Source organism: Rhinolophus ferrumequinum, chromosome 15 (genome assembly GCF_004115265.2).
Source record: "Rhinolophus ferrumequinum isolate MPI-CBG mRhiFer1 chromosome 15, mRhiFer1_v1.p, whole genome shotgun sequence".
Lineage (NCBI taxonomy): Eukaryota > Metazoa > Chordata > Mammalia > Chiroptera > Rhinolophidae > Rhinolophus > Rhinolophus ferrumequinum.
Window position 1 is genome coordinate 46894327 of NC_046298.1, and position 21735 is coordinate 46916061.

A 21735-nucleotide genomic window follows, 5' to 3' on the forward strand; every position below is an offset into this window, starting at 1 on the left:
CACTCCTGTGCCCACAACCTCAACACATTACCCCGCTACCTCCCCGTGCTGTCAACTGTCAGAACTGTGTCCAGGAGCCCCCAGCTTATCCCTGGCCTTGCCTGAGAGTCACCTGGAACACCTCATCAAAGCAACCATGATGCTCCACCCAGACCTCTTATCCAACTCCCAAGGGGTGGGCACTGGTGATATCACTCCAAAATCCTCATGCAACCCAGGAGGAACCCAGATGGGAACTTTTAGCTTCAATGACCATGCAGGTCTGGGGAATCAGGGCCCATTCTAAGGAGTTATGGGGGGGGACCTAGGAAACAGCATCTCTAAGTATCCCTGGGGGAGCTGACTTGCTACCCAGACCTCTTTGCAGTCACACTGGCCTACAGATTTCCGACTCCATAGGCCTGAGAGCTCTGGAAGTGTGAGGGCTTGGGGCGGGAACTTCTAGAACGGCTAGCTCCCGGGGCGGTTTTCCTTCCTCTTTTCCAGGAAATCACAGAGAATTAGTTAAAATCTATAATATAATGAACACACATTTTGGTGCTGAAAACTTGTAAAAAAAAAAAAAAAAGGGTTACCTATGGAAATACGCTGATCAAATTACTTCACAGTGAATAGATGGGCTCCATGGAAACCAAGTTTCAGGTCTGTCCTGTTCATCACTCCACAATCAGACAATGGACATGAGGGACTTAGGGGGACAGCTACTTAGTAGCTCCCAGCTCACTAATTTAACAAATCCCGTTAAGGGAAAACAAAAGCTGCTGAATATCAGACTAACTCACCAAACTAGGTTCTCACCGCAGACATCCTCACCAAATGCACACTGAAGCAGCCCAATATTATTAATAAGTACCAATGCATGTTTCAACATGATGAAGAGCAGAAAGAATGCAGGGCTTCTCATCTAAACCAGTGACAATGTTATTAGAAGGGAAATTGTTTTTGACTGTACTGACTTCCAGGGTCAAAGTTTAAAAAAAAAACTGAGACTACCTCATATTTAGAAAAGAATGAGAGCTGGTAATAAGATGTCACCAAAACTCATTTCAGCATTTCGTGACTATTTAGAAAAAAACAGAAATTCAGTACATTAAGATTTAACTCAATATGCTTTTTATAAAGAACAATAAATTAAATGTAAGAGAAGTAAAAAAAGAAAAAGTAAATTCCATGTAAAAGAGAAAAAGACACAATGCTTTTACTATTCCTTGAAAAAAATTTACAGGGCAACAAACTCAGTCATTTCTCGTCCCAGGTCACGTCCCTCATGCCATCCCAGGAAATGAGAAGGGACCCATGACTGACTGACACAGGTTTCCCTTCTCTGGCTGCATAAGGATTCCACGTGAAAGCCACCCAATGATGAAATTAATTATCAAATTCACAAGCCTTAAAAACTGGAGTTGTGTAATTCTTGTTTTCATCTGTGTGACTGAAAATGCAGCGCGTGTAAAATTGAATCGATTATAAAGCCACATGTCATATATCACGACTTGATCGCCCACATCCCACCTGCTCACGACTCAACCAGCTGGGGGCTCCCCTTCTTCCTCTGCTACTAGGTATTCCTGCCTATGGTCTGTGTGTCCCTCTCGACCTGGATCTCTCCACTGCGGTCCTCTCCTGCCTCCTCTCTCCTCTCCTGATTTCTCCATTCTCTCTATTCCCTTCCCTGTACTTTTTCCGTGAAACTCTTGAAACCTATTTAACCTTCAGTTGCTCTTTCTCCCCAATCTGTCTGATTGTTCCCCATCTCCGCGTATTTCTGCCTCTTTCTCTCCGACCATGTGCCCCTCCTCTTCCCCTGTGACACTGTCTGTCCTGTTACACCCCTGTGCGGGGACTCACTGACACCCCCAGCTTAGCTCTCAGTGAGGCTACTTGCTGTGCTGTCAACCCCCAACCCCTTTCTATTCCTACTCTCGGCTCCCCTATCTCTTCTCCTAACCCCTCTCTCCTCTAAAGTGCCTTGTCCCTTGTTGCCCCCACTGCTGCTAACCGGGGGCCCCTCTCCCTTTAGGTTCCCCTTCATCTCTCTGGAGCTCCCCCTTCCCTCTGTATTGCTCCATTTTCTTTTTTCTCTGGCTACTTCCCCGAGTCACTCGTTCTGTCTCACCGTCGCTTTACAAGTCCCTCCCACGTGCTCTGTTCTGCCTCCTCTTTACCGACCCCGCACTGATCGTTCAGATCGTTCAGCCCTCTCGCCTGTGGACTCATCTCATTCTGCCTCCTTCTCGGGACCCCCTCACACCCTCGTTCTGCCGCTTTCCTGGCCGGCCCTTCACAGTCACCGCTCACACAAAGCCCCTCCCCGCGTGAGGGGGTGACCTGGTGACACCCCGCGGTGTTCCCTCCTAAATCCCATCCCCTTGAAGTGTCCTTTTCCTGGGATTCGGGGCCTCTTATTAAACTGGGGTGAGGGGGGTTGTAGGCAGCGGAGAGGGTCTGCAGAACCCCAGCCCAGGGAGGAGGCGGGGCTCCAGGGGCCGCGTGGCGCGGTTGGGGGAGGGGCGCCAATGGCTGGACTCCATCTCCCGAGTCCATCACCGGAGTTCACACCGCGCGTGGAGGGCCGCCCGGTGGAGGGTTTTAAGCAGGAAAACAACGCGGCAGGCGGGGTCTAAGGGCCCGAAGGCGGAGAGACCAGAGGGAGGACGGCCTCAGTTTACCCGGAAACCCCCGCGGAGCCTCCACCGGGCAGCGAAAAGGTCTGGGATCGGGACGTCTCCCCAGGACGCCGGACTCACCGCTGTGTGGGGCGCTGGTGCGGGGACTTCAACGTCCGTAGTGACCCCCAGGCGTCACGTGTGCGGGGCCGTGGCCTGAGACGCTCAGGTTTAAACTACGAAAACTGAAAGTCACGGCGCCAACCCGACCTTCTCTCTGCTTTAGCCGCTTCCGGTTGTGCAACAAACTCTGAGGGGACCCGACGTGAAAACCTGGGCCGCAGGCGGGACCTGCGCTGAGCGCTAAGGTTATGGGCGGGGAGGGTATTGTATCCAGGAGTGGGCGAGGCCCGCGGGAGGGAGGGACCGGACCCAGGGGAAGGGGTGGGGCCACAGTTGGGGGGGCGGGGCTTTTCTGCACCTCGCTCATTGGTTACAGACTATTGTGTTCATTACCTTTATTTTAGGTAAGATCTTTTGCACCCTCATTATATATATATATATATATATATATATATATATATATATATATATTTTGTTGTTGATGTTAAAGATTTTATTGGGGAAGGAGAATAGGACTTTATTGGGGAACAGTGTGTACTTCCAGGACTTTTGAAAAAAAGTGACCATGATGTAACAAGAAAAAATGTAATCCACACTTAATGCCCTCTCGCTCAACAATACATAGAACAATTAGAAAGAAAATGAGTACGTAGAAGACTTTAACAATGAAATTAATAAATCAATGAAGTTGACCAGGTGAAATTGCACCGCTAATGTATTTTTATTATAGCCTCGTAAATGTCAAGGGCCAGAGTGTGGAGAGAATAACTCAACTGCAATTTATGAGTACATGACCCCTAAATTGTATGTTCCTTGATCGCACGATGGAAAGAAATTGTTATCAATTCCTTCAAAGTTGAGCGCCTAATGGTGCACTGCTGGTTTGTTATGGAGTACCCTACGGAGGTGGGATAAAACAATGTCGGTACAAGTAACATGATTCATTCAAGGTTATGAAAAATGATTAACTTTATTCATTAAAACATGAGCCCTAAGATCCATTCCCAATACTCGGGCAAAAGGTAATGCCAGCATTTCAGTGTGAATCACACACACTGTTCTTGTTCTTTTGATTAAACTCCCCTGTCAGATAACTGTTCTCTATCATTTCTGAGAATAAGACACATTTTTCATTACTCTTGATATAGAGCCGTTATTGCCATTCAATGGACAAACTCACCATTTCTTCTGCATTATTTCTACCACATAATCGCCCCATTAAACTATCACTCTCCTCCAACGAAAGCCCATCCCCATAAAGTCCCGCCTGCTGTTTCATGCTCAGTGGGTAGAGCATTCTTTCCTGTGACCTACAGGAGCCTGTCCAGAGATGGGTACCCTGAACCTAGTGAGTATGAAGCCCAATAACGTAGTTTTACATTACTCTCTGCCTTCCCTCATGCAAATTCCTACAATCATGAATCTGATATTCAGTGTCCTTGTTTTTCCAGGGGTCATGGATATATGCCTAATCAAGGAGGCACTTGCACTGCATTGATTGCTTCCCAGGGATCATCATGAAAGGCCTGTAAGAAATGCTTAACTTCAACAGACTTTTAACTTCACGTTAAAATTCATAAATAGTAATGCAGTCTTTTCCAGAAAACTCAAATAACTATTACAAACCCTAAAAATAATGGACTGTTTGTACACACCCTTGTTCCTGCAATATACAGAATGACCTGAGTTTTAAAACAGTTTCATTTGTAATTTTTCAGCAGTATGGAATGTCCCAGGTTATCCTCAGAGAACTAGAGATTTAGTTATTTCTAGTATGGATTTTTGAGCGTGTAGTCAATTGTGAAACTTGTTTTAGAATTGTACTACATTCATTCATTATGTTTGTAAGAATTTTCCTCACTATGAAATCCTGAATGAATCCTGAGGATATGGTTACTTAGAAGTATTTCCACGTTCAGAATATTAGTGCAGTTTCTTTCCTGCATGAACTCTGTTGTTACTCCAAAGGCAGACACACCTAGTGAAGAGCCTATGACATTCACTACATTTGTAAGGTCGCTCTCCAGCATGAATCCTCTGATGTCCCACACTTTTGATCTTTGGGTAAAAGCATTAACACACACATCAATTTTGTGTGGCTCTCTCAAAGACATGCATTCTGATGTCTAGTTAATTTGAGACCTGGAAATAGGCTCTGCCACATGCATTTCCATAATTTCTCTATGGGGTCTCTGCTGTGATTAATACTTGAACTCAAAGTAATGCCTTTGCCACACTCATTGCACCTCTGAAAAACTTGCCACACATTAAGTTGTGCGGTTTCTCTCCAGAATGTATGTTCTTGTATCTACTAAAGAGTGAGCTCTAATTGAAACTTTTGCCATATTCACTGCATTTGCAAGTATGAACTACTAGGTGAATCCTGACTTTAAGTCCTTCCACCTAAGAGCCTTCCACATCCGGTACATTTCTAAGGTCTCTCACCAGTATGGAATATCCCATAAAATGTTAGGCTTGAAGTCACGCTAGAGCCTTTGCCACACTCGTTATATTTTTAAGGTTTCTCTCCACTGTGGATGGACTGATAGCTATTAGAAAAGAACCCACACTAAAGTCTTTGCCACACTCGTTACATTTCTGTGGTTTGTCTCCTGTATGAATTCTCTGATGACTTCTAAGATAGAGGAGTCTGAACTGATGGTAAGTTAGGCCCGAACACACACTAAACACTTTGCCACACTCATTACATTTGTAAGAATTTTTCCTGCGTGTTTTCTGGTCATTTGTCAGTACTGAAGGATCCCTAAGGTTATCCCTATATATATTAGAAATGTGGGCTTGGACACTAGGAGGAACTCCTTCAAGTGGAGAAATGGAGGAAGTATTGTTGGTAGACTTCTCAGGTACATTACCTTCATAAAGGGAAACTTCGATTTAAAATATCTGCAATTTAGGCTGATGTGACTACAAGCTTCGTCTAAGTCTGGTTTCAATAGGCATGTTTCCTGCAGGCTTTCTACCGTGTTGAGTCTTCTATCAGTAAGACGTTTTTTATGAGTTATAGACATTTCTTTGTCATTTCTTTTTCCTCTCTCTGCTGACAAGCAAAGTCATGCTTATTTTTCTGGATTTCTGTGAGGGAAAAATCTTCATTTACACGGCTTTCATGTCTTCCAAACATCACTGTTTGAAATACACAATGAGACATCACCTTACACCAGTTAGAATGGCTATCATCAACAAGAGAAATAAGTGTTGAAGCAGCTGTGGAGAAAAAAGAACCCTCAGAAAGTGTTGGTGGGAATGCAGATTGGATAAAGAAGTTGTGGTACATATACACAATGAAAAACTATTCTGCCATCAGATGAAATAGTGACATTGTGACAACATTGATGGATCTTGAGATTATTATGCTGAGCTAAATAAGTCAGACAGAAAAAGTCGAGAACCTTATGATTTCGCTGATATGTAGGATATAAAACTGAAAACCACAAAGGAACAAGACAAATGAAGAAAGAAACAAGAACTCATAGACACAGACAATAGTTTAGTGGTTACCAAAGGGTAATGGGGGATGGAGGTGGTAGCTGAGGGTAAAGGGGATCAAATATATGGTGATGGAAGGAGAACTGACAATGTGATATATAGATAATGTATTATACAATTGTATACCTGAAACCTACCTATATAACTTTACTAACCATCGTCGCCCCAATAACCTCTAATTAAAAAAAATACTATGGACATGCCCAATGACATAAACTCATGAAAACTATTATTTATGAGTGTGTACTTCAGTGAAAATAAAATTTTTTTACTAGTGAATATTGGGGAACAGTGTGTTTTTCCAGCATCCATCGGCTCGAACTCAAATTGTTGTCCTTCAGTCTAGTTGTGGAGGCCGCAGCTCAGCTCCAAGTCCAGTCGCCGTTTTTCTTTTCCCAATCTAGTTGCAGGGGGCTCGGCCCACCATCTCTTGCGAGAATCAAACCAGCAACCTTCTTGTTAAGAGCACGCGCTGTTTCCAACTGAGGTAACCGCCGCCCAAAAATTTTTAAATTATTATTGTGCTGAGTTATAGCTTAGAATTTTAAGACAGGTGAACATTGATTCTATTGTATACTGATACTATAAGGACATCATGGAGAAGAGTATGTCTGACAGGACTTTAGAACAAAATGAAAATGTAATGGACTGAGGCCTGATTTAAAACCTCCAGTTGTAAAAACAGTATCTGTAATAAACAATGGTCAGAGCCTTCATTTTCCAAAGCAAACACAAGCTCAGAATAAAGAAGTTTCCAGAGTCATTCTTTATACACAACACTCAGTAAATCCCCCGAAACTTATTAGTGAAAATAGGAAAACTGTTACCATTATAGAGGAAGAATGGGGCATACAGGACCTGAATCAAGTGGATGAAGGTAACACCAGCTATGAGGGGACAAGCTCGTGTGGGCTGCCTGATGCACATGGGTGAACCCATCTTCTATCCTGTTATCACTGGGGAAAAGGGAATTAGGATATGGATCTAATCACAAGGAAACACCTACTCGATACACATTTCAATCCACAGGTAGCTCCCATCTGCTAACCTTTAGTTTATTTTGAATAGAAAGTCTTTCTTTAGCATTCCAGACAGCAAGACTTTCTTTCCATCCTACTTGTGAGTTTTCTGAAACCGGGTCTCCAGCAGAGCTGAGGGAGCATCCAGATGGGACCTAAAAATGCACTGTCCCCCTTCACTGATATCCCAGGACCCAAGCCCAACGCCAATGCGAATCTTGGCTATCAATACATTCCTATGTTGGCCTGTCACAAGGGGAACACTTTTAATAGTTGCAGGTCAGTAGTGGAAGATGTTGGAAGTCAGGATGGAGAAGTGGACCGAAGTTCTGTGATACAGGAAACACGTAATCTAACAACTGACTTTGACTATCAGGAAAACAAAAGGAGGGGAAAAAATCTAGTTGAAAACGTATTGGTTACCTAGGAGTATCAGAAATAAAGGTTTGCAACTTCTAAAGACATGACAGTAATGGGAAAACATAAGAGCCCCTGAATTGAGATATGACACCCAACAACGTGCCATTTGTATCTCTTCTTCCTCATCATATAGTGACGTGAGGGGTCATGACTGTACCTTGTGAATATGTGTTGAAAGCACCAGCAGAGACCATTCATCTGCTACCATTACAACCACAGGCAGGACCCTGAAATATAGAGGCGCCTTCCCTGTCCTGTCACAGGAGAGTCACAATGACCTCCTACATGGAGACCAAACTGAGAGTTCTCCTTTCCTGTTGTTAGGGGCCCTTCTTTCCAACAAACACCCACAAATCCTGGTACAGATGGGGAATGTGAGGTACACGGACATGCCCGCCTTGCAAACCCAGGTAGAGCAGACTGTTACCTCCTCCTGGACCAAAGTACGGCTTCTAATTGTATTTCCTGTGACTGATAAATTAGCATTTGTTAAGCAGAGCTCCTTCATTGGATGCTGAATGTACAGTTCAACAAAAATGACAGGCAAACTAAAATAGACCAATTTCTTATCCTCACAGGTCCTGAAGGAAGGACAAAGCACGCCTGGAAGGGCCACATGGGGAGGCAGAGGCAGGATGCACCAGACAGGGGCAGGACCCAGGGCACATGCCTTTATTAGGGTTCATGGGAGAAATGATTTGGGGTTCTCAAGTTAAGCCCAGATTGGTCAATTTAAACAAAAGACAGCAAGGTTTTTGTAAGCTCTGCAGGGATCTATCCAGGGGTATACAAGCTGAAGTCCCTCACAGGCAGGGGATACTTGCTCACAAGGGCTGCTGGAGAAGTAATAACAGGAACTTACATTCACTTCTGAGTCTGTCACCTGTTGTCCGCACAGTAGTGTATGCACTAGTGGGAGGGGCCAGTGTCACTTCAAGGCAACTTGGCTACACAACATGGATTCTGAGGCAGCAATATGGTAGTTTAATTAAACTCTCTACAGCACTACTGTATCACCTTTATTGTAACCATCAGAATTCTCTAGTAGTTACAATCAGGAGAAGAGAGTACAATATATAAATTATGGGGAAAATAACCTCACATTATTTGCAGATTATGAACACAAAGAAAAGGGATTCCTAATGCTCTCATTCCACAGCATCACCAAATAGCAATTGTTGATTACCACTGTGACTAAGGTGGGAAAGGTTAACGTAGGTGGCAGGATAACAAGTCATTGACTACACATCAGTGTTAGTACATTAAAAATCATTCGCATTTTTATTAAAAATAAAAGTTCGCACATAGTCTAAATAAAGCATGGTAAACATCCTATAAGATCTATGGACAAAATACAGATACAAGCATTTAAGAAGCATTCTGGTTGTTCTGATATAGTAACCTTAGAGCTCTGTTTTCCATGGGTTTGAAGACTGAGGCTCATTGTTTAGGAAACATGAATGTACAATAATTATGCACTTAGGTATGAGTTTCTGTACTTTTCTCAGGTACCTCTGAGGACTTCTTTATTTCAACCACATCATATAATACTCAACGACGCCTATCTTTCGCTACTACAAAAATACATTATGGTTTTAATGAACTGCCACCTATTTTCCTTAAAGAACAACAGGTAAAACTAGTTAAAATTCAGAATGTTCCCGTGTTACATTAATGCAGAGAACGATGCTCTGAACACCAACTTCACGGTGACTTACATCAATGTTCTAAGTCAACCAAACAGCATCTCCATTTAGATTTCTTCATATATTGTGTATTACAGTGCTGTCAGCATTCCAGAGAAAAGGAGATCTGAGTGAATCGCATCCAACATACAAGGGCTCTCAGCTCTTTGAGGGAGCCACAATCAAGCCATTATTCACCACACACTAGGTGTAAAAATACAGTGTCAAGTGACTTTAGAGAGGATTTACATTAATATTTCCTTTTGAAAAACAAAATCGTTGAGTAATGTCAATATATAAAAATACATTGAAAGTAATAATACCTGTCCAACATTCCTCCGTTTCTTAAATTGAAACATACTAAGAAAGTTTTCTAAGTTTTTTAACTTTTGCTTATTTACTATAAGTATTCTGATTTAAGGTAAGCTGTGAAGAGTGTTCTTGACTTACTACTCTCTAATGTCAATTCTGATATTCCACATTTGATTTTTGATGAACACTTCCCCACATTTTTTTACATCTTTAAAGTCACTTTATTGCAAAAATTCTTTGGGTTTTCTGAAGTGTATATTTTTGACACAGGTCTTTCATCACCTATTAGAAATGGAGAATTTCCCTCCAGTATGTATTCTCTGATATTGAAGGAGGCTCTAGGTCCTACAATAGTGTTTTCCAAATTCTTCACTTACAAAATTTCTGTCCATTATGAATTCGCACATGTCGAGTAAGCTGTAAACGGTGAATAAAGGCTTTTCCACATTCTGTACATTTGTAACGCTTCTCTCCAGTATGAATTCTCTTATGTAGACTAAGATGTGAACACCGGTTAAAGGCTTTGCCACATTGCTCACATTTGTAAGGTCTCTCTCCAGTATGAATTCTCACGTGTGTAGTAAGCTGTGAACGGTAAATAAAAGCTTTTCCACATTCTCCACATTTGTAAGGCTTCTCTCCTGTATGAATTCTCTGATGTTGAGTAAGACTTGAACTCCGAAAGAAGGCTTTACCACATTCTCTACATTGGTAAGGCTTCTCTCCAGTATGGATTATCTTATGTGTAGTAAGATGTGAACGCCCATTAAAGGCTTTGCCACACTGTTCACATTTGTAAGGCTTCTCTCCTGTATGGATTCTCCCATGTACAGTAAGATGTGCACGCTGAGTAAAAGCTCTGCCACATTGTTCACATTTGTAAGGTTTCTCTGTAGTATGAATTCTCTCATGTCTAGTAAGATGTGAACGCCGAATAAAGGCTTTGCCACATTCTCTACACTTGTAAGCCTTCTCTTCAGTATGGATTTTCTTACATCTGTTTAGACTGGGTAATCGAATAAAGACTCTCCCACAGTGCTTACATTTGTAAGATTCCTCCCAAGTATGAATATTCTCATGTTCAGTAAGATTTAAAGATCGGTTCAAAGATTTGTCACTTTCACTATATTTCTTTGTCTTCTCTATAATATGACGATTCTGATATATAAGATTTGAGCTTTGATCAAAGACATTCCCATATGTACAATGTTTCTCTGGATACTGAGTTGTCTGATACTTATTAGGATTTGACCCTTCTCTAAAGTTTTTGCAAGAGTCATTGAATTGATAACTCCTCTCTCCATTACACGTACTCTGGTAATCATTGAAGACAGAAAGGAATTTAGTAAGGGCTCTAATTTCATTAAACATGTAAAGTTGTTCCCAATAACACCGTGATACCTATGGAACCATGACGCTTATATACATTACCCTCCCATTATTTTCTATAATGAAAATTAGAGAATTTGGAACAAGGACTTTTTCTTCAGTGAAACAGATTATTCTGCAAAAGTAACTGCCTTAAAGTGACGGTTTTCCCAAGACGTCTTATATCTTTGATTTCTTTGGCAAATTTTACTATGAGTAATGGTCCCAGTTTGGTTATGTCCATCATAATATCCCTCGGCCCTTCACAACCCCTCTCACATTCCCACTTTTTCAATAAGGGTAGATACTCAAGGCCACACCTTCCAGATCTTACCAGAAGCATTCTGTGGAATGAATCTTCCATGTCCGGTGCTGGCAACAAGCCCTGGGTGTCTTCCGAAGGCATAACTGCAAGGCACCAAATAAATTATTACTCTTCCTACAGTCGGGTAAATTCTACTGCATGAATGTAATACTTATTATAAGACTGAGGAAGATGGCGTAAGAGTTAGCACAAAAATTTTGCTCCTCCATGGAGAGTACTAATCATTTCAGAAGGGAGTTCAGAGTTAACAGCATGCCCAGGAAAGAGACATCTAAAGGGAAAGAAAAGTTGCTTATGTTGGCCGATAATAGTCACTGACCCTCCCTGGCACACCATGGCAATATTGCAAGAAAACACCAATTCCCAGTTTCTTCTCAGGAGGGAAACAGCTGAGTATACTGGGTGTCCAATGGTGTCCTTTCATTGCAGCTGCCTGAGGGACTCATTTTATCTTCTGCATGACACCAAGTGCTAAGGGAATGGCAGTGCAATGTGAATGCATTGTGGTGGCCACTAAGAAAAATGGTGAGTAATTGTTCAAACACCACAAAGACTGCAGTACTGAAGACAAACATCAAGAATAGGAAGGTACCACTCCTCTAAAGAAGAAATAGAAAACATTTTGGACTGGAAAATAACACACAAAAAACACAGAGAACACACTTCCCCAGAATTAGTTTGACAGCCCTCAGAATTTCAAGCACAGCTTCCTGTTATCTGTGTTCTCCTGTACAAAGCAAGTCTACAAAGCCTGCGATGGTGGCTGTTTCTTCTCACAAATCTCAACAAAAGATCACAAGGCACATAAAGAACAGAAAAATATGGTCCAATCAGAGGAACAAACTAAATCCCCACATACTGGCCCTAAATTAACAGAGCTATTAACAGCCTGGCCAAGAATTCAAAATACACTCTCAAAACTTTAAAATGTTTCAAGTTACCCCCATGATAACAATAAAATAGCTATACTAGACACACAAAAACAAGTGAGAAAAAGATCAGAAGCATGTCACTGTCAAAAAACAAAAAATCATAGAAACAAAATGGAACACAGTAGAGAGGGAAAAAGTGGGACAAAGGGGCTACAAAAAGTGCAGAAAACAATTCTAAAATGGTTATAGTAGTCCCACCCTGTAATATATTAGTTTAAATGAAAGCAGATGAAATTCCCCCAATTAAAAGACATAAGTTGGCTGAATGGATTAAAAAATCAAAATCCAACACCTTCTGTCTACAAGAGACTTATTTTAAATGTGAAGACATAAGACGGCAGAGTTAAGTTAGCGATCTCATCCTAGAAAAAGTGCTACATACTTCATTACTGAATATCACTATGGTCACCTTCGAAGTCCTCCCCTTGGGAAGCTATGCACTGATGCCAGTGCCTAGTCTACCCTTCAAAGCAATTTTGGAACTGTTTTTCTGGAATGGCCATCAGAGCTGTCGTCGTGTTACCCTTGATGTCTTGAATGTCATCAAAATGTCTCCCTTTCAGTATTTCCTTTATCTTCGGGTAAAGAAAGAAGTCACTGGGGGGCCAGATCAGGTGAGTAGGGAGGGTGTTCCAATAGTTATTTGTTTACTGGCTAAAAACTCCCTCAGAAAACAGGGCTGTGTCAGCTGCTGCATTGTTGTGATACAGAACTATGAATTGTTGGTGAAAAGTTCAGGTCATCTAACTTTTTCATGCATTTCCAAATAGTAAACTTGGTTAACTGTTTGTCCAGTTGGTACAAATTAGTCATGAATAATCCCTCTGACATCAAAAAGGGTTAGCAACAAGTTCACAAACTTAATTGTCAGACCTCGTAACTAAAAGGATGGAAAAAAGAATTCCACACAGACAGTTACTGAAAAAAACATAAGTGGCCATACTAGTATCAGAGAAATACACAGTGTCAAAAAGTGTCACAACATAAAGAATATTATGCAATAATAATAGGGTGAATTCACCGAGAAGCTGTAACAATTATATTTATGTAAGAATTGTGCAGCAAAAACAGTATGGTGGTTCATGAAAACATTATAAACACAACTACCATATGACCCAGCAATTCCAATTCTGGACATTTATGCAAGAAATATAAAAAAAATAATTTGAAAAGATATATGCACCCCTACATCCACTGCAACATTATTTAAAATAGACAAGAAGTGGCAGCAATCTATGTATCCATCAATAGAGCAGTGGATAAAGATGTGATAGATATACACAATGAAATGATATTCAGCCAAATCAAAGATGGAAATGCGGGCAGTGGCAACATCATGGAAGAACCCAGAGGTTACTATGCTGAGTGAGATAAATCAGACACAGAAAGACCAATACCATACAATTTCACTGACATGTGGAATCCAAAAACTAAAAGCGAACAAACAAAACAAATCAGAAAAAGATTCACAGATACAATTTACTGATAGTTACCAGAAGGGAGGGCCACAAGGAAAGGTGAAAAAGGGGTTGAGAGGTATGAACGTCTAGTTATGAAATGAGTAAAACATGAGATGTAATGTAGCATAGGGAATATAGTCAATGTTATATCGTGGTACCTTTGTCAGGTGGCATATGGGTACTTGACGCAGCATAGTGATCACTTCGTAAGATATGTAAATGAAGAATCACCACGTTATAAACTGAAACTAATATTGCATATCAACTATACTTTAATAATAGAAATAAATAAAATGGTTGATCACATTTTGAATCACAATGAAAATTTTAGTATCTTTCTACTGTTTCAATTTTTGTAACAATCACATATTATCTTTATAATATAAAAAAACACCAAAATAACAGAAAAATTTTTTTTAAAAAGGCCATATTTGAGAGTGCTGTACAATTAGGAATGAATTAAAAGATTTCATTAGAGTTGACGTAATATTGTCAGAAAATTTGTATGTAAAATCTTCCCCATAAACATGTGACTCATTGTGTTTATTCAAGGAATGAACCCATATCTGGAACTGTAATGCAAATGTTATTAAATACAAAGTAAACTTAATTTCATATACTTCAGAGTTTTTTTCAAGGCAAATTCTTAACCAAGTTTTTGTAATCTGTAATATAAAGTTCTGAACTCCCATGTTTGAAACCAAATACTACACAGCAAAAATGAACTAGTCATCCTCATCAAGAGTACAAGATGAGAAGCCACAGACTAGGAAAGAATATTTGCAAAGACATACCTGTAAAGGTCTACTATGCAAAACACACAAAGAAGACTTCAAACTGATCGATGAGAAAACTACAAACCTGATTTAAAAATGGGCCAAAGATCTAAACAGACAGCACACTAGACAAGATACACAGAAGGCAAAATGATATATAAAGAGATGCTCCACATCATATGTCACAGGGAAATGCACATGAAAACAACAATGAGAATTAAACACACAGCAAACTAAACACCACTACACACCTATTAGGAGGGGCCAGAACCCAGAACACGGACAACACCAAGTGCTGGTGAGGACGTGGAGCAGCAGGAAGTCTCACTCACTGCGGGTGGGAACGCAAAATGCTGCAGTCTCTTGGGTACACAGTTTGGTGGTTCGTACAAAGTTACGCATCCTCACACCATAAGATCAAGAAATTGTGCTCCTCAGTACTTACCAAATAGCTGAAAACGTTTATCCACCCAATAGCCCACACGTGTGTCCACCCAATAGCCCACACGTGTGTTCACAGCAGCTTTATTTATAATTTCCAAAACTAGGAAGCAACCAAGATATCTGCCAAGAGGTGAAGGAAGGAGTGGACTGTGGCACACATAGAAAATGGAATATTATTCAGTGCTATAAAGAAAAAAGCTTTCTATCCACAAAAAGACATGGAGGAAACCTAGATATACATTAAGTGAAAAAAAGCCAATCTGAAAAGGCCACATAATGTATGATTCCAGCTATGACATTCTAGAAAAGGCAAAATGATGGAGACAGTAAACAGATCACTGGTTGTCAGGGTTTAGGGGAGGGATAGATGAACAGGCAGAGCACAGAGAATATTCAGGGCCATGACACTACACTGTACGACACGTCATCATAAATGTGTCCACACCCACAGAATGCACCGCCCCACTGTAAACCCTAAGGTGGACTATGAACTCTGAGTGACAATGACATGTGAGTTTTGCTTCATCTATGTAACAAATGTACCACTTGGGGGGGGACAGAAGGGGAAAGCTGTGCACGTGGGAATTCTCTGTAACTTCTACTCAATTTTGCTGTGACCTAAAACTGCTATGAACATAAAAATCATCCTCAGACTTCAGCTTCTTTGAAATATCTGATCTCAGGTCCATGTATCTTTCCAGTAGTTCGTTGTGTTCACACAAGAATATACATGTTTGTATCCACTACTTAAAAAAACCCAGTATCACTGCACACCAATTAGGATGACCACGGTAAGATGACAACACAATTAGGATGATCAAAGAAACACAAAATATCAAGTGTTGGCAAAAATGTGGAGAAACTGGAACCCTTATGCACTCTTAGATGAAATAGTAATTGGTGGAAACAATATGAAGGTCTTCCAAAACACTAAAAATAGAATCCCGCTATTATGCAGCCTTCCCATTTCTGAGTACATTTCCAAGAGACTTCAAAGGAGGCTCTGCAAGAGCCATGTGCACACCCATGCATACTATAGCATTATTCACAAAACCGGTAATAGGTGGAAGCAACCCAAATGGCCACTGAAAGGGTGAAGAAAATGTAGCATATACATACAACAAAATATTATTCTGCTTTGAAATAGAAACAGATGCTCTCACCTGATACAACGCAGACAAACCTTGAGGACATTTACATAAAGCTCATGAATCACAAAGACACAGATACTGTAAGAGTTCACTTCTGTGAGTCACCTAATGCAGTCCTCCTCACAGAACAAAAGGAAGGCCTGGGGTGAAGGGAAATGAGGAAGTGGTTCTTTAATGGGTCCTCAGCCAGTTTTGCAAGATGGAAATTTCCAGAGATCAGTTGCACAACAATGTGAATATACTTAACACAACGGGACTATAGTTACAGGTGGGAGATTTTTTAGTGATATTTTTGACGAAAATTGAAAATGAAAAATAATATCTAAAAGAGATACAGTTATAAAACATTTAAAAAATTATCTGGAATTCAAAAAAGTGATTCTCTCACAAAGAGAACATAAAATCACCAGTAAATAGATGTGAAATGAAGACTATTACCACAACTACTTAACTACGCAGGGTAAGAAAAGTACTGACCACTAAGTAAGGAAAGAAAGAAATAAGTCATGCACAAAGGATAAAATGATGAGACAGGTTAGTTAGTATGATTGCTAACTAGGTAGACAGAGGGGTGGGGGGTGGGGGTCCCTGATGGAATAAACAAAAAGCAGCCATATCCTGAAACTCCATGTTCTGGAATGTCTCCTTCACTGCAGGAAAAAGATACGAGAATATGCCTTGAGGTTAATAATTATCTCTAATCCCTTCTGGCTGGACAAAGGAGCAGATCTGATAGGTAGGAATGGGTTGGTTCCTTAATCCCTTCAGGAAAGGCAAACAGGACAAACCTGATAGACAAATTCCATTAAAAGGCTTCAGTCCCCTTAGTAGGAGCTTTTGCCTCAGTCACTGGGCTTCCCAGTTTCGGGTACCCTCTCCCGCTCGGGAGCTGCAACCTCTTCTCCTGCCTCTAATAAACTATCTTCCTTTACAACTCTTTGCCTCTCCCTGGTCTGTGTGTTCATTCTTCGGCTTCATGAGATAGGATCCCAGCCCACACCCAGAAACTGCCGGCAGATCCAACATTATTATATCAATGATACACACAAACATGCACCTAATTTTAATGACAACAGACATATGCCCGATTCCTTGAGAATCAAACCTCACATTGTCTTAAGTGTACTGAGCTGAAAACTGTCATTAGCATTCATAATACATGAGGAACAACCAAAAAGGGAAGTAACAAAATTTGAGGAAACTACCATAAAATAGGAAACTCACTGTTATGGAATTGCAAAATAACAATACGAGAAAATGTATCTCCAGAATTCTGAACACTACACAGATGTACTATTGAAGAGAATCCTTCTGTAGAACTCAGCTTCCACCGTGAGTGTGGCCCCATGAACAGCAAGCATTCTGAATCAACGGAGTATGTGTTGTAGGGCAGGAAAACTTCACAGACCATGCATTAGAATCACTCATAAACACTTCTAAAGAAAAATTTTAATAAATAAGCATGGAAATGACATTGGAGGAATTATTAGGTTATTAATATATTGCTACTATTCTTACAGTAAATATGTAGGCTGTACTGCGTCATATAGAGAACAAAAACCCCTTCGTTTCTAAATAGAGGGAACAAAAAAATTGTCAAATATCAGAGAATGAGTGATCTATAAAATCAATATTTGAGATTAAAGTACACCATTACTGAGAGACATGCTGATGACAAGATGACAAACCTCATTACTTTTTGCCTGAAGTAAACTGAAATTGAGGAAGTAAATATATTCTGAAATATGGGAACCTAAGAATTCTAAGCCTCACTTCTTACCAAAGGAGTTCACTCGAGCACATGTATCAGCACTTCTCCATCTAATCAGAAAGTGAAAACATACAAGACACAGGCCCAGGCAGCTTTGGACTGAACAAGACAGAATCATAACAGGACAGTCATTAAGAAATCAGGGAACAATGGAGACCTTCCTATTATGATGGACAATGTTCTAAGCTCCCCTAAGGCATAAATTCATTTAAGAATCCTGTGAGGTAAACAGATACGTTAAACTATTCTAACATGGAGAATTGGGGAGTACAGACTCGAAATTTCTCATGTTAGTTTATACAATACAAAAGGACATTTTGAAGTGAAAACAAGTTTATGGTTTCTCACTTTAGGGAGATGACTGGTGCTGACATGAAATTACTGAGTCTGAACTTTGCAGGGTCATGTTTGAAGCCTCCTTAGGATTAGAAATTATAAAGCAGAAAACATGTGACATCTGTCACCAGTGTCTCTGAGATTTCTGACCCTAATTCCAGGACCTCCACCACTTCCTTCACAAACTCCTTACATGAGACAAGAACAGAACTTTAAAAATGGCTTCCGGGAGAATTCCTCAGCAGAGAGCACAGATTTTCCCCGGCCCCTGAGGCAATGGAACAATAGCCACACCAGGGCGGCCCCCACGGTCCAGGGGGAGGACGTCAGCCCTCACTGCAATGGGACCCAGATCACTGAGCAGGAGGACCGTCCCTAGAGGATGTAGGAGCACGGGACGTGTTGGACAGGACTGTCCCTCTGTGACAGCAACAGAAAGTAACCTGGGCTCCTCACATCCTTTCCACTGAAGCAGAGCTTCCCAAACCACATCTTAAGGTCTGGCTCCTCCGGGACCTTGGGCCTGTCACCAGTGTCATCTGCCTCCTTCATTCCCACCTACCTGGGTGGATGGACACTGTCTTTTCTTGCTTCACATCCGAGGCTTTCTTCATTCTCTCCAAAAAGGAGATTAGGTCTGGCTTAGAGATAGCAAGACCTGTTTATTAGAAAAAGAAACATGGATTTTGATGGAGATTCTTCAATTTCTAATCCAGTACATGCTCAGTTGGGAAGAAAGGACATTGCAGAAAATTAGAATATTCTAGAAAAGGATGCCCCCAAAACACTTTTCTGACAGCACCTTTACTAGACAACATGGAACCTGAGTTCCATTTCAAGGGCATCATGAAGACTTCTTTTCTACACCGGCAAACCTCCAGTTTGTTCCTCAGAGCCGGGATCTCAAACTCTACCACACAAAGCAGAAGCTCCCAGAAGACACTGCACTGATGAAGGAAACACAACCCTGTGGTGGGGTAGGAGTTCTGGAAGGAAGTCACCCTCACCCAGGGAGCACAGGTTCCTGTAGTTCTCCAGCATCACGTCCGTGTACAGTTTCCGCTCAGCTGGGTTCAGCAGACATTCCCACTCCTCCTGAGAGAAATCTATGGCCACATCCCTGAATGTCAACCGTCCCTGAAACAAAAGACATATTTACCACATGGATTGGAACCACATGGCCACAGGTAAGGTCATAAAATGACTCCATATAAAAACAGAGTTAAGAGAACTGGTTTTTGACCTAGAAGAGTGTCTGGAATTAAACAGTAAGTTCACTGACAGTAATAATCTTTAGTATATTTTCTGAGAAAGGAGGATAACATACTCGTATGATCCACAAACAAATGTACAGACTTTCCTTTTCTGGAAGATACATGTTTAGGCATCAACACAGGCATATGGATTTTTGTGTATTATATTTGTATCATATAGGATACATTGTGTACATTTCTTGGCTGGAAATGACATGGCGAGTTAGAAATGCAAAAGTACTTCTCAAATTTTCACGTTGACACCAAGGAACTGGACTGTTGGAAAAATGCAGATTCTGACTGAGGAGTCCTGGGGTGGGGCCTGAGTTTCCACATTTAACAAATTCATTTTTGATTAGTGACACCAATGTCTCTGTTCCATATGTCACACTGTTCAATAGCACAGAGGAAGGAAACGGAAAAATTAATACATGACTTCGACAGTTTTATGGAATTTACACTTCTCTTAGAACCATAGCAACACAATTCTTTTTGAAAACTTACTGTATAATAGAGAACATTCTAACTGTATTTTATATATTGATTCATAAAGAACATAAGTAATCTAATAAAAAATTTTAATCTTCCTCCTGTATGGGAATATTTTGTGAAGCATTTGGTAGAATGGTAGAGCTTGGGTTTTATTCCAAACTGTGTCTAGAATTTATCAAAAAGGTCCAGAGCAATATGTATAGACAACCTTCATGAACATTCATTGCAGTTTCTGTAACTGAGAAGAAAAGAAACAACTTAAACAAGTAAGAAGAAAGAATAGCTCAAACCATGTTAAGACACACAGACATACGCGAACTGTGTACACATTAAAAGTGACATAGAAATTTTCACGTCACTGAAATCACAATTATTTTCAATTCTGTAAATCTCATAAATGCTTTTGTGGATGATACTCTTTGTATTTTATAAACACAATAGGGAGAAGAACACACAATAACATAAGTTATAGGGGCTTTTTCTTTGAAAAAAATTGCATGTCATTTGTGCTGAGCTATACATGACAAACTTCCCACACTTCAACACCTTAATAATATGATTCTTGCAAACTTTCTTGAGAACACAAAAAGGGATGAAGTAGAGAATGTCTGTGACATGAGTGTGGGATACAATGAAAATTTACAGGAACAAGGCCTGACTGATGAAAGCCTCCACTCCAAAGGCAATTATCTCTAGTAAAGAAAGCTGAGGGCCTGCAATTTCCAAAGCAGAGAAACTAAGAAAAGGGAGTTTCAAGAAATGTGATGGTTTTTGCACATCTCTCTATAAATCCCTCCAGACCTTTATTAATGATAAAGATAAAAATATTAACTTTATAGTGAAGACAGGACCTCAACCAAGTGAAAATCAGGTGGCAGGAACAAATGGGTATCAGCTGGCTGAGGCACACGGAAGGACACACCATCACCGCTGTGATGTTACCGGCACAAATGAACAAATAAGGAAATCATAATGTGAATCTGATCATAAAAACATTAGTTTTTTACAAATGTCAATGCATTTATATAGCTCCCACGTTCTGTAACTCTAATAGTGCATTTAAACAGTCTCTCTTACCAATCTAGTGAGCAAGTCTCTTCCAATTACTCATTGTTCACCCCAGAACTTTCTGCCCTATTCTGAGCACTGAGGCATCCTGGGTCCTTGTGCACATTCTTACCCCCATTCTACAGCCCTGACACTGCAGTCACAGGACATATGAGGAATGACAATTAATTTTGCGACCTTGTTGCAATGCTGTTGCTAAGCTTTTTTTGATATGAGACGGATTATTCATTATGAATTTGTACCAACTGGACAAACAGTTAACCAAGTTTACTATTTGGAAGTGCTGAAAAGGGGCATGAAAAACTTAGTTAGGTGACCTGAACTTTTTGCCAACAATTCATGGCTCTTGCATCACGACAATGCACCAGCTCACACAGCACTGTCAGTGAGGGAGTTTTTAGCCAGTAAACAAATGACTGTATTGGAACACCCTCCATACTCACCTGATCTGGCCCCCAATGACTTCCTTCTTTACCTAAAGATAAAGGAAATATTGAAAGGAAGCCATTTTGATGACATTCAGGACATCGAAGGTAATACGATGACAGCTCTAATGGCCACTCCAGAAAGAGTTCCAAAATAGCTTTGAAGGGTGGACTAGGCACTGGCGTCGGTGCATAGCTTCCCAAGGGGAGTACTTCGAATGTGACCATAGTGATATTCAGCCATGAGGTATGTAGCACTTGT

General features: G+C 40.7%; 1 protein-coding gene across 3 annotated transcripts; it reads right to left on the reverse strand.

The window, feature by feature from the left end:
- Positions 1 to 8788: 8788 nt before the first annotated feature.
- On the reverse strand, positions 8789 to 20916 carry LOC117034676 (zinc finger protein 675-like). 3 transcript variants are annotated; one of them, XM_033127917.1, is made up of 5 exons: positions 20813 to 20916; positions 19243 to 19372; positions 18798 to 18893; positions 11375 to 11448; positions 8789 to 10257 (listed from the first exon to the last, which is right to left on the reverse strand). In XM_033127917.1, the coding sequence occupies exons 1-5, from the start codon at positions 20903 to 20905 to the stop codon at positions 10042 to 10044; spliced, it is 609 nt and encodes a 202-aa protein (XP_032983808.1). In that variant the 5' UTR covers positions 20906 to 20916; the 3' UTR covers positions 8789 to 10041. The 3 variants fall into 3 exon arrangements, with proteins under 3 accessions (XP_032983808.1, XP_032983807.1, XP_032983809.1); XM_033127916.1 differs by having other exon boundaries at positions 8794 to 10986; XM_033127918.1 differs by lacking the exons at positions 8789 to 10257; positions 11375 to 11448 and having other exon boundaries at positions 17674 to 18893.
- Between the last annotated feature and the right edge of the window lie 819 nt (positions 20917 to 21735).

What these genes read in the sequence shown, in the direction of transcription:
- LOC117034676 (XM_033127916.1), bottom strand. Translation starts at nt 20,905, where the DNA reads ATGGTGTGTCCTTCCGTGTGCCTCAGCCAGCTGATACCCATTTGTTCC. An exon ending in CAGGAACCTGTGCTCCCTGG is followed by an intron (nt 18,894 to 19,242) that starts GTGAGGGTGACT and finishes TCTAATAAACAG; the next exon opens with GTCTTGCTATCTCTAAGCCA. An exon ending in GACAGTGTCCATCCACCCAG is followed by an intron (nt 11,449 to 18,797) that starts GTAGGTGGGAAT and finishes GGTGCCTTGCAG; the next exon opens with TTATGCCTTCGGAAGACACC.